This window comes from Centruroides vittatus, unplaced genomic scaffold (genome assembly GCF_030686945.1).
Source record: "Centruroides vittatus isolate TY-2023 unplaced genomic scaffold, ASM3068694v2 contig_854, whole genome shotgun sequence".
NCBI classification, from domain to species: Eukaryota; Metazoa; Arthropoda; class Arachnida; order Scorpiones; family Buthidae; genus Centruroides; species Centruroides vittatus.
The window spans coordinates 1628450-1645727 of NW_027122558.1; the positions used below are offsets into that span (position 1 = coordinate 1628450).

The 17278-nt window shown below is 34.1% G+C and overlaps 1 protein-coding gene across 1 annotated transcript in view; it reads left to right on the plus strand.

Moving 5' to 3' along the window:
* LOC136982601 (BAG family molecular chaperone regulator 2) overlaps positions 1–17278 on the plus strand; it is a 36192-nt gene extending 18914 nt beyond the window's left edge. The window contains exon 3 of the mRNA XM_067279142.1: positions 16150–17278. Within this exon, the coding sequence (XP_067135243.1) occupies positions 16150–16496 (347 nt within the window). The 3' untranslated portion in view covers positions 16497–17278. The remainder of the gene's footprint in view (positions 1–16149) is intronic.

The following is a 17278-nucleotide window of genomic DNA, read 5'->3' on the forward strand; positions in this document are numbered from 1 at the left end:
TTCATACATAATCAGTTATCCGAACAAATCACTAATCCGAACAACCCCAGTCCCCAATTGATTTGGATTAATGACTCTCTACTGTATATACAAGTGGTAGGATTCAACTGGTCTACACTGGTTCAGCAGAACCAGTATGTAATTTTTTATTGAGTTCAGTGAGCCAGTGGTTAAAATGGCAGTTGTAATCAGGGTTCTCTCTAAAGTGGGTGCCTGGGCAGCTACCCATATGGAAATCACGTACAGCATTTTACATTCCTTACTCTTTTTTAATGTTCATCTGTACAACAGCATATTCTTAGCATCTGTAGTAATGTTCATTTTGTTCATAGGTAAAAAAAAATTTGACAGAACTATTCTTGTAATATTTATTTATTCATTTCATAAAACTCATTATACCTTTGATGAAATACTACATTTTTTTTATTTGTATTCACTACTAGGTGTATTAAGAGACACAAGGCTTTTTTTACATCTTTATTTCTGGTTTTTCCCTATGCCGATACGCGTTTCGGGCTTAGGCCCCTCTTCTGTTGGCATGACATGTGAGATTTCTTCCAGGTGGTATTGATAAATGGACATTTCGTTTAAAATTGCGTATTTACAGTATCTTAACAATTTTAACTGTAAATACTTTGATACTGATAATTTGATAAAGGAAATAAAGAAAGCAAATCAAGGAAGTAAAAGGAAATAAATCAAGGAAATAAAGAAAGTAATTAAATGTCATGAGCATTCGAAAGCTTTATGTTCGAATGTAGAACTGTAAAATTTTCCTGAAGATGACCTATAAAAATAGGTTGAAAACGTTAGAAATTAAAATTGCAATAAGCTCAGCAAGTGTTCTGGTGTTTGAGTATAGTTGAAAGTAAATAATTCAAAAATATTTATTGATAAGATGTACTGTATTTACTCGCAGATAAGACGACCTCGCATATAGGACGAGGTGTGACTTTAAACATCAAAATAAAGAAAATTAGCTACTATAAGAATAGATATGTATTATATCAATGGTGCAGTTTTCTTTATATTGCTTTAAAAATCAATTCTTTAAATATTTCTTCAAAAAAATTGATGAGACTTCATAGGTTAAATTCGAAGAAGTTAACTGATGTTTTTTTGTCTGGACCGCATTTCATCACAGACAAAAACTTCTGAGTGTTATCTTCATTATTCTTTATTTACTATGCATTTCGGATGCAAGATTTTTTTGTGTAACTTGCACCCCTCATCAGGTGTTACATTTCTGTTTTATGTTTAGACATACAGCTATGTGGTGTTGATGTTGTATCCCCTAAGGCATTTAGAGAAATTTGGTACACAGTTAGGGTATGTCATGAAAATGCACACTAAGAAGGGATTTTTCAAAATTCCTCCACGGGGGACAGGATTAAGGCTCAACTTGAGAAATGGCTTCTACTGTACTATTTTAGATGCAATTTTTTGTTTTTGATAGTAGTAACTTAATTTCAAAACGTACAATATTTATCAAATCATTCAAATCATTTGCTCGAGCAATACTGGGCTCATTTGCTAGTGTTTTATAAAACTCATCCCTACCCTCAAAATTAAGGTTTTTGCCATTTTATAATAGTTAAAAATATAAAAAGTTTTTAAATAAAATATGATAAAAGATGGTACCACCAAAATTTTAAATGTTGCTGGAAAAGTTGAGCAACTTGTTGCTGATTTATTTTAGGTAAGTGTCGTCAATCTTTTTTTTAACGATAGGTATTACTTATGAATCATTCATAGGTACTACCTATGAATGATTACTTTGTAAAAATGATAAATGAAATATTGGCTATATCTCAGTACTTGAACAATTTGGTATTTGAACACAAATTATGAAAAAAAAAGTTGCTTGATATTCAACCAAACAAATGCAACTCGCTAGAACAAATTTTTGATTAATAACATAGTTTTATTTTGCATCCATAAAAACTGTTTATGCTAAAAATAAAAAATTTGAAAATGTTCCTGATATTTCTGATCAAGATTGACAAAAAAAAAAACGGAGACAACGACAATACTTTGTAAAAAGAAAATGCCATTGTTCAACTAAAATGAATATTAATGTGTTATTTACAGTACTTTTAATTGTGATGGTTATTTAATTATTGATTGGAAATAAATTATCATTTACTTTGATAAACATATTTCTCTTAGTAACAAAAAAGAATAGTAAGCTTTTTGCTAACTTCTGGAATGTAACTAATTTGTATTAGTCCTTTGTTTTGTGTAGCACAGATTTGTGTAACATGACACATTTTCAGAACATAGCTTTGATGTTATACGAGGGATAGCTGTATATAAAATTATTGAAATTTTTTCAGGAATTCTGATTATACCTGTATATATAAACCTGTTATAATTGCACCAGTATATAATTAACTGTTAATTGAAACAATTATTTTACTGTAAAAGTATAATAGGTTCATGTAATACTTTTAACTTATTTTATAGATTCTTATTGAATTTATTCTAGACACCCTACAGAAAAAATGTAAAAGCATTAGTCTGTACATTAAATCTATGTTTATCACTATTAAATACACACTCAAAAGAAAAGCTACTGTAGAGTGGGGTTAATTTTGATCATTGTCTGTTAAGATCTTAGGGTTTAAAGCTTTTAGGATCTTAGGGTGAAATTCCCATTTAATCTTTCACAAAGAACTACAACTTGGTTAGTTATAGTGGTCCAGACTGGACTGGTCACATCCTGCTCATTCAACTGACCCAAACAAAAGACATCCCCGAATCTTGCGCCCACATGTAGGCGTAACCAGAACAGTCGTTGTTTTCACATGCACAAAAACAACTGACCCAACACCTCCCCATTTAAGAAGGGATAAAACTGAACGCAATGGCAGTTAATGCAATGTAATAGTTCTTTCGAGAAGGGTTGATTTTAAGCCGTCTGGTTAGGATCCCAGTGAGGGCTGATCAATGCAGAGGCTGTGGTGCTAAATTCTCAGGTGGCATTTCTTTGATGGCAAATGATTTCTCAAGTGACAGGGACTCGTTATCCTGCTGGGTTGGTCTCTCAACCTGATGCTTTAATTCTGGAATCAGAGTGGGATGTAGTGGAATGGAGAAGGTTTCTGTGATGATAGTGAGGGGATCACTCTTTGGCTGCAGTCAAGAAGATTGTCTCCATATGAGTTGGTTGATGTGAAATTGTCAAGCCAATCCATTAGTCATTTCCACTTTGTATACAGTGTTTCAGGTTTTGTGCTTAATTGTTCCTGGCTGTCAATTTTGAGAGCATCAATGTCGTGTGAAGACGAGCTCTTTAGTTGCAAAATTTTGCTCCCAGGCTCCATGCTTGTGGTTGAATTGCCTCTCCATTTTGATGTCATGTTTTGTTGGATATTTTTGTGGCAACAATGGGTTGAGAGATGTTCAAATCTTTTGTCTGAAGAAGAGTTTGGCTGGAAATTTGTTATCTGGTAGAGTAAAATTTGGATTTATTTGGTAGAAGTCTCTAGAAATATGTCCAAAGCATGTTACAACATGCTTTGGACATATGTTGTATGTTTCCCTCCCCTTTTAACTTGAGGAGTGCTTGCTTCAGCATGTTGATGAATTGTTTTGCTTGCCCATTGGATTGAGGATGATAAGGTGGCGAAAAGATGTGCTTGATTTCATGTTGGTCACAGAATCTTTTGAATTCGTACAAGCTGAACTGCATTCCATTATCACTGACGAGAACTTCTGGCAGTCCATGATGAATAAGGAGTTTCTGCAGCAGCATGCTGATTATTACAATAGACATAGTTTTGTCCATGCTGATGATTTCTGGATACTTGGAATAGGCATCCTAGTATCCACCATGATGAGAAAACTATGGCCCTGGAAGGGTCCTCTGTAGTTGATGTGGATATGCAGCCATGTGGCAGCAGGTTTTGGCCAAGAGAATAGTTTGGAAGTTATTGGTTGTTTGGCTACTGCAATACATGGAGAGCATTGTTGTATGGTTGACGTGATATCAAGGTCTAAATTCGGCCAATAAATGTAGTTGTGAGCTAGAGATTTCATGTTCTGGATGCCAGGATGTCCACGATGTAGAAGTTTAAATACCCTACGTTGTAGTACCTTAGGGATGATAATGCATTAGTTGTAGAGGAGACATCTCTTTTTGACTCTGACTCCATCACATTGATGGTAGAATTGTTGAATTTTAGTTCAGTTGGAGGACTCTCAATGCTTGTCGACATTCGGCCACTTTGAAGAGATATACTGCCTGATCATTTGAAGTTTATCCTTTTTTTGTTTGCTTGCACAGTTTGTTGAAGGTTACTGGTAGATCTTGGCTTGGATGATTGCCATGACCATTTCTTCATCCCTTAATGATTCAGTGGAGATGAGGTGTGACAAAGCATCTGTTTGTCTGAATTTGATAGTTTTTGATATTTGATCTTAAAGTTGTATCTAAGAAGAGTCACTGCCCAACATTGCAAATGGTTGATGCTGTGTATCAGAATACCTTTCTTGTTACTGAAGATGGCAGGGAGAGGTTTGTGGTCTGTGAGAAGAGTGAAGGGTCATCCGTAGAACTTGGAATCATCTTGTGGAACTTGTAAATGGCAAAGATGAGTACAAGACCCTCTTTTTCAATTTGACTATAGTTCTTCTTGGCTGGAGTGAGTGCTTGAGAAGAGTGAGCAATGACCTTGATTGATTTGTCAGGAAGGCAGTGTTGGATGGCTGCACCAAGTCCCAGGCTTGACTCATTGGCTGCAACAATGATGTCGAGTACTGGATCTTAGGGAGTGAGAAGTAAATCCAACTTGAGAATGTCCTTGATGTGCTGGAAGGCCTGTTGGGATTTGTTCAACCACTGTCACTTTCAGTCTTTCTGGAATATTTCATCTAGTGGTTGGCAAATTTGGCACATGTTATGGGTGAAGGTTTGGTAGTATTGGGTTGTTTGGAAAGTAATTTCTTTTTTTACCACCAGAGGAATTGTATTTTTACCCACCAATTTCATTTTAAACTGTATTGTCATTATATATTTTGACAGCTGACATTTCAAGGCTTATTTGTAAAAAATTTTGTTTCATTCTGTGCAGTTTTTTTTGGTGTCACATCAAATATGGAAAATCGAAAGCAGCATTTTCAACATATTTTGCTTTTTTATTACCAAAAAAGTAAAAATGCTGTTCAAGCAAGAAAAAATTGCATATGTATGAAGATATATTGACAGAATCACAGTGCCAAAACTGGTTTGCAAAATTTTGTTCTGATAATTTTGATATTGAAGATGCACTATGTTCTGGAAGGCCAGTTGAAGCTATTAAAGACAAAATAAAGGTATTGATTGAAGCAAACTGCCAAATAATAACACAAGAAATTGCTAAGAGATTAAATTTGTTGAATTCAATCATTTATGATCGCTTGACTTTGTCTCATTTCAAAGCTCAATATATGGGTTCCACATGTTCTTAAAGAAAGAGATTTACTCTGTTGCATTGACATCTGTGATTTGCTTCTCAAACATCAAGAAAATGATCAATTTTTGAAGCAAATCATAACTGGCGATGAAAAATGGATTGTTTATAATAATGTCAAATGGAAGCGATCATGGAATAGAAGAGATGAGCCTGCTCAAAGCACTTCAAAAGCTAATATTCATAAAATAAAAGTGATGCTCTCTGTTTGGTGGGATTTTAAGGAAATTTGTTTTTTTAGCTTCTACCAGACGATTCCACAATTGATTCGAAAGTCTACTGCCATCAACTGGACAAATTGTGTGATACTATCAAACAAAAAAGGCCAGAATTGATCAACAGAAAAGGTGTAGTGTTTCACTATGATAATGTCAGACCTCACACAAGTTTGGTAACAGGTCAGAAACTTTGTAACAGTTTTGATGGGATGTGCTACCACACCCACTATATTTGCCAGATCTGGCACCCTTGGATTACTACTTGTTCCGGTCTTTACAAAATTTTTTAAATGGTAAAACATTTAATTCATATGCCTTTGTGTCCTTATTGTGTACAATTTATTATATAAATATCTACTAGGACATATCGTATTATTAGGACTTTCTGTACTGGTGTTCAGTTTCTGTAAATTGAAGAAAACTTATTCAGCTTATTCAGAAAAAACAATTTTTATTGTTCACCTGGTATTTCACCTGTACACACTATGTTTGTGTTTTGGACCTTAAGGTCTCTCCTCAGTGAGTTTACATCAATGAGGTGCTAAAACAAGATTTATAAAATTACAACAATATTCTAAAAAATTTTTCCGACAATAATATCTACAATATAATGACTTAGTTTTTTTGTGGGTAATTACATTGAGATTTATATAAATCAACAGAAAAATTCTCATCACATTTAAACAATTATACCTGTATAAAATAAATATGAATTTAAAAATTACAATATTTCACATAGGCAGTTAAAACATTTCTCTAAACTTACATATCCTTCACTTGCCATTGCTTGTACAATTACCTTAGTGCTAACATCATTCTCTTTATAAATCCATTAAGTGTTTTATAAAGGGAATGATCTTAGGCAGTGACACTGAAAACTAAAAGTAGGATGGTTGTTTTTTAAAAAAAAATAGAGTAATCACTGTTTTGTTTTTGCTTTTGGATTAATGAAACATATTTGTAAAGACTTATTTGATCAAACTCTGCATTTAAAAAAAATTCCACTGCTTCTGATCTCTGTCAGAGGCTTCACTTTATGCATACAATACAGTGATATTTTTTGGCAAATATGAGTATATTACATCACAAAAATCCATATTAATGTTTTTGAATAAAATAGTAATCTCCATTTAACATAAATTGTATATGTTTTTTTAACAGAAAATTACATTTCTTGAGACTATACATGCAGGATGAGTCAATTTCCTTCGGTCCCTTCACACGCTGTGGAATTGTTATTATCTCAACAGTGTGTGAAGGGACCAAAGGAAATTGACTCATCCTGTATGTATAGTCTCAAGAAATATAATTTTCTGTTAAAGTAAATTTGTCCCAGCAATTTTTTTAAAATGTATATGTTTTGTTGGGATTCACAGATGTCATTTTCCCATGAAATGGACAATTCTTTTATTAAGAAACATTATTTCAAAGAACAATAAAAAAATATTCGTAATGATGAAAAAAATTCCACAGACAATGAAGCACACACTTCTTACAATAATGCTTTACTTGTTGTATTGGGTCAGTATTTTATCTTTCCTGTAGTTGCTATCTGTCAGAACTGCTAACAATATTTACTTAATGATAAAATTATAAAATGTTAACCTTTTTTCCCTTTTTCCCCATCAGTGTAAATTATTGCATTTAAATTAGTATGTTGTTGTAACTGGTGTGCACATGGTGATCACACTTTGCACATACCAATTGCTAAGGCATAAGATAAAAATAGAAACTGTGAATATTGAAATTCAGATACTCAAGAAATCTTTAAAAACAGCAAAAACAATTATGAATGTTTGTGGTAAATTGAAAACATTCATAATTGATTTTGTGTAATCATGATCCACTATATGTCTTGTAGATCACTTCCCGCCTTACCCATACTCCATTGCCAACACCCTGGAATTAATGGAATGTCTCAAGGATCTGATGGTTGAGAGCCCATTATACTTCACTGTTTGTGACTTCCAGTCCCTTTATCCATCCATCCACATTAAACCATGTTTCTGTTTTCTGCATAACTTTTTCCTTTCAAATATTCAAGACTTGGCAAAACACCACCTTAACATTTTAGAACTTGCTGATCTCCTTTGCCACACTTCCTTTTTTGCCTTTGAAGACATGACATTTCTACAAGGTAGGGCATCCCTATGGGCAGCTCTCTCAGGTACTCTTTGCAAACTACTCATTTGGCAGTTTGAGACCTCTGTCTTTCCCATCTTTGACTGCCATATTCTCCTGTATCTCGACAACATTCTTAACATGTGGCAGCAAAAATCTTGTGTCCAAGACCTTGCATGTAATCAACACCACCACCTATGTCCTTTGTTCTCCACCTGGAACAGGACAGTAATCAAGAAGTTCCTTTCCTGGACCGCCTGTTTTCCTTATCTAATAGACATATCACAACTAAAGTCTATAGGAAACCTACACACCATCCAATCTTCATTCCGACCCCTTTCCATGATCCCTTTATCTTCAAGATGGCTGATTCCAGTAGGGTAGGGTTTTCACTCATTCGTCTGACATGCAAGACAGAGAGAGAGAGTTCCAAACTATTGCTCTGTATGCTACTCTACATGGTTACCATTAAAGGATGTCATCTTTCCTCCACCACATCAAACATTTGCACCCAGGCCGCTGTATACAAGACTGCCACATATGACAGAAGACTAGCACCCTGTAATAATTTTTGTTTAGCTTTCCAAAGAAGTTCCTCAGTTTTCACCCTCCTATGTAATGCTAAAGACTGTCCGAACATGCACTCCAACTAGACATCTACACAATTTCCATTACTGATCACAGAACAAACCACAACTTGGAATACGTAGGTGCTGCAACACACTTCTTAATTAAACACCCACCTCAAAGAGCATTGGAATTCCATCTTGAAAATGTTGACAACATTGCATTAGTTATCTTTGCCTCCAACTCTGACATAGATATGCACTTTGACCAAGCATGTCTCTCTCATACATAACTCTACCCATAAACAACTTTTCAGACATTTAGAGCAGGTTGAAATTTACAAGGTCATCCACAAAATTACTGCCATTAGTTTTGCAATGTTGATTCTTTCTCCCTTGTGTGTAAGTTGTTCTATGAACTGTAAACTTACTATCCTCTCCTTCCTCCCTCTTTCTTTCTTACATCATCTCCCCTCTTTAGGATTGTATGGCAATCCAACAGCTGTGGAGTCATTTAGCCTGATGATGCCCATTTGACAGGGGTGAAAACATTAGCTCTATCACCTTTTTCTGCTAGTTATTTGGTTTTTGTGGCTGTTTTTAACAAAGTTATTATTTTGTTTAATTTTGAAACAATAATTTCAGTTAAAATAATTGCATTTTTATAATTTATTATTAATGAATTACAATAGAATCTATATTTAGCAGCTCGGGACTCTACTTAACTGGATGTTCCTTAAAAAATTTCTGTGTATTTTACAATGCCTGATGGTATTTTAAATGATCGATCAATTTTGTAATAAGAACAATAATTAGAAATAGTAAAAAAAAAAAAATCAAGATTATAGTGCTATTTTATGTGATAGTTAATATAATTTGGCACTAAAAGTTTTGAGTGACATTTTGTACTAAATTTAATAATTAGAAATTAATGATTAATTAATTTAGAGAAATCTAGAAGAAAAGATCTGCAATGAAGTGATATTGCAGTAATTGGTAAAGTCATCTGTCTTGCAACTATTTCAAGATAGATGACTTTACCAATAACTAAAGCTCTGGATCATGGGTCCTCAAAGTGTTCCCTGGAGTGTCAATAGGACATTTTCAGGTACCACTTGAAGACGGTTCATTAAAAATTATCTAATGAGTTATGTAGTCTGTATTTGTTCAGGATGTTGTAAGTTTGTCCATACTGTAAGTAGATCTTCTCTATGAAAATGTGTGTGTGGATTAATACTGGCACAGTATTAATCCACACAGACATCTTTAATTCTCACAGATTTATTTCTTTATTATTAATTATATAAGCAAAAGAGAAGTGAGGATGTTAATAAAAGGTCAAGAAATTCTTCAAGGGGTCGACATTCAAAAAGTTGGGGATTCCTGCACTAGACGTACCAAAATAGTGCTGCAGCTGCCGGTTTTGTCCTGTAGTATTTTGTGCTTTTAATTGAAACATTATACTGCTATATCTTTCCAGTTACGCCACTCGGACCCCAAGCGAGTCTTCACTTCCAGAAGTATATTAACTTAGATATAACCTTACATAGTTAAATATGGCAACCAGATATTTTTTATTTTTACTTTTGTTTGGTGTTCTATTATATACTCATCAGGTGTAGAGATGTTATTTGTATATATATGCCTCACCGGATAATCAATAGCTGGCCGAGTGCCGTTGTGGAGATGTCCTTTGGCCGTGGGCATAGGAGTCGTCCCCAGCCAGCGCCGTATTTAACCACATAAGGTTATATCTAAATTAATACGCTATATCTTTCATTTCAGAAAAAGTAGTATAGTCACTATTTTAATAAATAGGAAAATGATTCTAATTTTTTCTACCTATATGTAGTGAAACCCTTGGAGTTTTTTATTTTTACTTTCATAGATAACCTATGAAACAATTTACTATCTTTTGGTCAGTCGTAGAGAATTTACTATCTTTTATTAAAGCGTACATATAAACAGCATTGAACCTGTTTTTAATGAGGAAATAAAGTCCAAGGAATATAAGAAATGTTCTTAATGTAGAGCAGAATGGGCAGAAAAAATTAAGATCTCAGATTCACAAACATCTCGTAAAATATGATATAGTATTTCTCCAATATTGTAAAGTAACCAGAAACCAATAATATTTTACATTTCATATTCATAAAACATTTCTTAGTATTTATGACAAAACAGAAGAAATTGGTAATGAGAGTATGTCTTATGACATCACTAGTGATTGTTTCTGTTTTAGTAGTGCGAACAGGAAAGCATTTCTTAGTGATATATTTTCAGAATTTTCTCACATTACATGTTTGCAATGTCTGAAGAAAGATAACATTTTATTTTGTTAGAATTAAAATGGGTAGGAATTATTTTTAGGTAAGTTAAATGTGTTATAGATAATACCTAAAACTCTATTCTGCCAAAAACTGTAATTGACCAAGGCATGGAATGAAATCTGCCCAAAATTGATACTGGTAATTATATTAATAGAAGTATTGAAGAAGTTTAAAAGAAATTGAAAATTAATAGTGTTTTGATTTATAAAAGAAAATGTTAAATTATAATGAATATTTATTTTGTTTGACATTCTATAAACAATTTTAATTACACCATATGGAATTCTGTTAATTTTTTTTTTTTGCATTTGATAACATTTTAAAAGTTTCAAATCAAAATTATTACAAGAGAGAATCAAGAAAAATGATTGATTTGATTATCCATTGATAGAGCCAAATATTCAGACACCACTTTTCCCGTACATTGTCTTACACAAACTCTTAGATATCAGAATTTCAATTGGTGTAACTATCACAGTTTGTTCTATATACTTGCCACCAGATGCCAGAGTCAATGAGGATGAATTGGATGCCTTGGTTGAACAGCTGCCAACTCCATTCCTTTTACTTGATGATTTCAATGGCCACAATCTGATGTGGGGCGGTCCCAACATCAATCGTCGAGGCAGAGCCATCAAAGGACTTACAGGTAATCACCAACTGTATCTGTTTAATACTGGAGAAGTGACATACTTCCATGTCCCAACAAGTCCATTCAATGCCATTGATTTATCATTAGCAACTCCATATCTGTTTTCAGCAGATACATGGGAGGTTGGATCTAATCCATTCTCTAGTGACCATTTCCCAATATTTTTAAAATATCAAGGCAAAGAAAGCTGTGGAACAGCCTGTCAACCATGCTGGAAACTGGAGACAGCCGATTGGCCTACATTTCCCTCTATTGCCATCATCTCTGGGAAAATGGTCAATATTGCTGATATCAATGGTGCAGTTGAAGCTGTCACTTCTAGTATTATTCAGGCAGCTGAAAAAACAATAGGGGAAACATCAACCAGATATCCAAAACATCTGAAACCATGGTGGAATCAGAATTGCAAGGCAGCATTTAAAGAACAAAAGAAAGTGTGGGGGATTTTCAGAAGATACCTCACTGCTAGCAATTTGATTGCTTTTCAGAAAGCAAAGGCAAATGCCAGAAGAATAAGAAGGCAAAGCCAAAGGGATTCTTGGAGGAAGTATGTATCTAGCATAACATCTGCCACTAGCTCAAAAACAGTCTAGGACAAAATCCATAAAATTAATGGACTTCTCAGTCTCTGTTCATGCTGGAAAATAATGGCACAATAATCAATGATATACAGGGTATTGCTGATTTGTTAGGTGAAACATTTTCCTCTTCATCCAGCAATATAATGTATACAAGGAATTTTCAAGCTTATAAAGCCCAAAGAGAAAAACAAAATTTAAACTTCTGTTCCCTTATCTGATGAGGAATACAATGTGCCATTCACCAGAATGGAACTACATACAGCAATCTCTCGCTCAGGGAATACTTCTGTAGGCCCGGATAAAATCCACTACAGCATGATTAAAAATCTGTAAAACAATTCCCTTAGTAATCTCCTGAATCTGTTTAACAGAATATGGACAGAACATATTTTACCTGACTCTTGGAAGCTATTATTATTCCCATTCCTAAGTCAGGTAAAGACTGCAAGAATCCCTCTAACTACAGACTAATCTCTCTGACAAGTTGTATCTGTTAACTATTTAAAAGAATGAATGGTAAACAGACGTTTGATGTTTCTCTTAGAGGAAAAGAATTACTTTACACCACATCAGAGTGGATATCGTAGGAACAGAAGTACCACAGACAATTTAGTAAACCTTGAAAGATGTATACGTGAAGCATTTGTTTGACGACAGCACTTAGTGTCTGTGTTCTTCGATATAGAGAAGGCCTATGATCGCTGCTGGTGATATGGAATACTCCATGATCTGCACCAATTTGAATTGCATGGTAATTTGCCTATTTTTATAAAAAACTTCCTACAGAATCGAAGATTTAAAGTTAGGATGGGCACCACTTTGTCTAGGCCTTTCACACAAGGTGTTCCTGAAGGTTCTATTTTGAGTGTGACTCTGTTCCTAATTGAAATTAACAGCATAGCTAACTGTCTCTCTCCCTCCTAGTGTGAAACACACTTTGTATGTGGATGTCTTTCAGATCTCCTGCCAGTCTAGTTACACGAGTTTTATTGAGAGACAACTACAAACCTCCCTAAATCGCATATATGATTGGTTCAAGACCAATGGCTTTACGTTTAACACAGGGAAGACCTCTTGCATTCACTTTTGCTGAAGGCGTGATTTGCACCTGGATCCTGAAATTCACCTAAATGGGGTTAAAATCTCAATGGTCAATGAGGCTAAGTTTTTGGGTGTTGTTTGACCAAAAACTGATGTTCTTGTCACACTTGTGCAATTTGAAGAGTAGATGTTTAAAATCCTTCAATCTTTTGAATGTGCTATACTGCTCATCCTGGGGAACAGACAAATGTTCAATGCTCAGGATTTATAGGCAGGCCCACTGTAAGCGGGCGTGCAAGGCGTTCACCGCATGCGGGCGGCAAATTGGTATTGCTGGAAGCTCAGCGTAGATAGTCGTAGTTAAACAGGGGTGGCATAATCGGTATTGCACACGAGCACTCAAACAGCTAGCGGCACTGCTGTTTATAGGGCCCTTGGCCGCTCAAAACCAGATTATGGATGCATTGTGTACGGACAGCTCTGCGCGTGAATCTACTCTTCAGATGCTGGATTCAATCCACCACCAAGCATTGCATTTGTGCACTGGTGCTTTTTGAACTTCTGTTCAAAGCCTGTATGTGGATGCTTATGAGCTTCCACTAACCCTCAGGAGAGAACAGTTGTCTCTGTTTTATTATATTAAACAGAAATCTCAGAGTTAACCTTAAGTTGATGTACAGTATGAGATACTCAGCTGGAAAGATTATTTTCAACCCGCCCAAGTAGTGTCCCTACATTTGACATAAGAATGGAGAATGTAAGCAGTATGATTGACCTGGACACAAGCAACATTTCACAGGCTGAGAATGATAGTATATCACCTTGATCAACTCCTGTTGTAGAAGTAGACTTTAGCTTAAAACAGTTTCTAAAGGAATCCACTCCAGATTACATCTATAGACAGCACTTTGCAGAAATTCAACACCATGACAGGAATTCAATTTTTATTTATACTGACGTATCTAAATCAGATGACTACATTGGCTCAGCCTTTGTTTGTCAGGATGAAATCATGGCAGAACAAATAGCACCGAATTCTTCCATCTTTACTGCAGAGCTGCAGGCTATTTACCTAGCCTTAAAGTATGTAATCAGAAAAGATCATTGCTGTGTGATTTACACTGACTCAGTTAGTGCACTTCAGGCTTTGATCTCATGCGAACCCAGTTCTCACTCCATAGTGATTAAAATTCGTAAACTGTTGTATCATCCGACTGCAAGTAATTTCTCTAAAATTTTGTTGAGTCCCAGGCCATGTAGGTATAAGAGGAAATGAAGAAGCTGACACAGCTGCAAAGTCAGCAAGTCCTTCACACTATACAATGCCTATTGAAGAAGGCGATTTGAAGGTAGTCATTAAAAAATGACTAGCAGAGAGATGGCAAAATGTGTGGAATGCCCAAGTCCACAATAAACTACATGAAATCAAACCTATGGTAGAAAATTGGACACACAGTAAACAGTATGATAGGAGATCTGAGATTCTCCTTACCTGTTTGAGAATTGGACATTCTTGGCTGATTCATCAATACCTTTTGAAGGTTATGACCAGCCAGTATGCCAGAATTGCAATTGCTCTCTAAGTGTAAAACACGTACTGTGCTATTGCTCTGCCTGTGGGACAAGGCGTAGACAGTATTTTGGAAATGCAAGTCTGAGAGAGGTTTTGGGCCAGAGGCCAAATCTTGACAAGCTACTGGACTTTCTGAAAGTCACTAATATGTATAGACAGATTTGATTTTTTATTCACTCTTTACTTTTATATATCCTGTTGTTTTGTTTGTTTGTACTGTTTTATATGTTGTTTTTTTTGTTATTTATATTTTATAGTATGTATGTGTTTATATATAGTATTATGTAATTTTACCATTTGCAGCATAGCCTGTATGGCTCTTGTGCCAAAAAATCACCAATCAACCAACCAACCAACTTAGATATCGTAGTGTTTACAAGACTTTACAATATTGTAAGTATGATGTGTTTTTTGAATATGAGACTTTTCAAATCTGGAAACTTATGAAAAATTTCATCATAACTTACAAATATGAGATGTTTGTGATTCCTGGCTTAAATGTTCAGTTGTCAGCAAATGTTTGAAAAAGGATTCTGAAACTTTAATATATCCATAGTTCTATTGATTATGTTATCTTGGCTTCTCTAACAGATTGTTTGCCAATTTTCCCAACACATGACTTGTTTGATTGATTCTGCTTCTCTTATTCTTTCTTTCTTCAAGATTCTCTGAGTTTCTTAATACCTTTCTTCCATTGTGCAAGGAAGAAAGGAAATATTACAATCAATTTACAAATATTTGAGGCAAAGAATATCAAAATACTATCTAAAACTGTAGAACTGTAAAATCTTCATTTGAGAAGTTTAAAGACACATGAAACAATATACTGTCCGATGAGAAAAAATTACCAGGACAAATATGACATTTACAGAAAAATATATTTCTATTTGACTATACATACATAGATGAGTCTTAGTCCAGTTTTTGTCCCTTCACACGCTGTACCAGGCAATATACTGTCTGCTTAAAAGAAGTTTTAGAGAATAAGAAGGGTAGAAAATTTTTGCCCCTTGTCTGCAAAAATATAGTGCCCACTTAAAGTAAAATACCTTAATTATTAGTCCTATTCCTTTGTTAGGAATTGGACATTCTGTATACTAAGTACAGGTGTCTACTAAACCCGGATTTCATTGTAATATTATAGAAGTATTACCATAATTATATTTATATTAATTAAATAATATGTGTCTTTAATAACAATAGATGCTAGTGAAATTCACATGATTTCAATTTATTTAAGACACTACCTGGTATCAACAAAATAAAGTTTGCATGTTTTAAGAAAGTATTTTTTACAAGCAGAGTTTGTACATTTTAATCTTCTTCACTTATTTTTTCATCATATGTATAATTTAGATTTATCAGTTAATTTGTTCTGAACATTTTTGGATTTTGTATTATTTATTAAATCTCTCATGTTCATAAATGGTTTCATTTCTAGTTATATTAGTTTGTTTCGTTTTTATTTTTGTTTTTTTACTTAAAATTTGTTAATTTAAAAATACTTAATCAGTAATATTGGGAAGTATTTATGAAATTTAAATTTATAACAATCTGTAAATATAACTACATGATGAGAATAAAGAAGCTGATTTTAGATTTATATTATTTTAGGTGAAAGAGAAGAAATAGAAATAACTGCAGACCGACTAAGGTCACGTACCCTTACGGTGGAAGTTACGGTCACTACGCCAAGAAACGAAATTCAGAAAAAAGCATTAGAGCAAGTTAATCAGTACATCGACGATTTGCTCGTCAAATTTCGCGTCGATGTGGATAGTGCCAAACGGACATGTCAGGAATATCTAAACGCCTGTTTATCGGAATCACGTGGAAATATAGATCAGAGGTTTCAGGCGGCGATTATCGAATGCACCGCAGACGATCAGAAAAAAACACGGAAACGATTAGAATCGCTACTGATGACTGTGTTTCACGCCGAAGAAAGGATGAGGCCCTAACAAAAAACACACCTTAATGTTAAAATAATTTTATAGTTTATAACTTCTTGAGTATATATATTATTATTCGTGAAAAAATTGTTCAGAAAATCAGTATCATTTATTAGAGAAAAATCCAAAACCATTTAATGCAAATATTCAAAATTTTCCAATTCAAGAATCAAAACATTAAATATTTTAAAAATTAAGTTGAAATGAAATTTAATATCTCTGCTGTACATAATTTTAATAGTTGCTTTGTGATTAATTTACATACAAACTAAAAGCAAAAGGAAAGTATATGCAGTGTGCGCTATCTCTTCTGACACCATTTATAATTTAGAAGTTTAAATGAAAATAAATTATTATCGATCATATTGGTATTTTTCTACAGCACGAAGGTACTTTACATTTGAGATAGGTACGCGTAATCATTTTCTAGTCTGTTTCAAGAGAGCAAATTCTTGAAAAGTGGCTTAGAAGAGTAAAATATTGTGATAAGTCAACAATTAGCAGAACAACTCAATATTTTTTAAAAATTGTTGTTCAGTAAATTATTTTAATTTTGTATTTATTTACATTATACGCTACGATGCAGGGATCGCTAACACGTGAAAAACACAGGAACCGTCCGACTCACCCGGTTTCTCAATCGACAAAATTACGACGACAGAACGCTAGCTTCATTTGTGTTTACGGAGCTTTTTTTCCTTTTAACTAATATCAGTAAGAAAAAAATATTTTAATATTTGTATATATTACGTATGAGTGAATAATAAATTCAAATCTTTCCGAAAATCAAA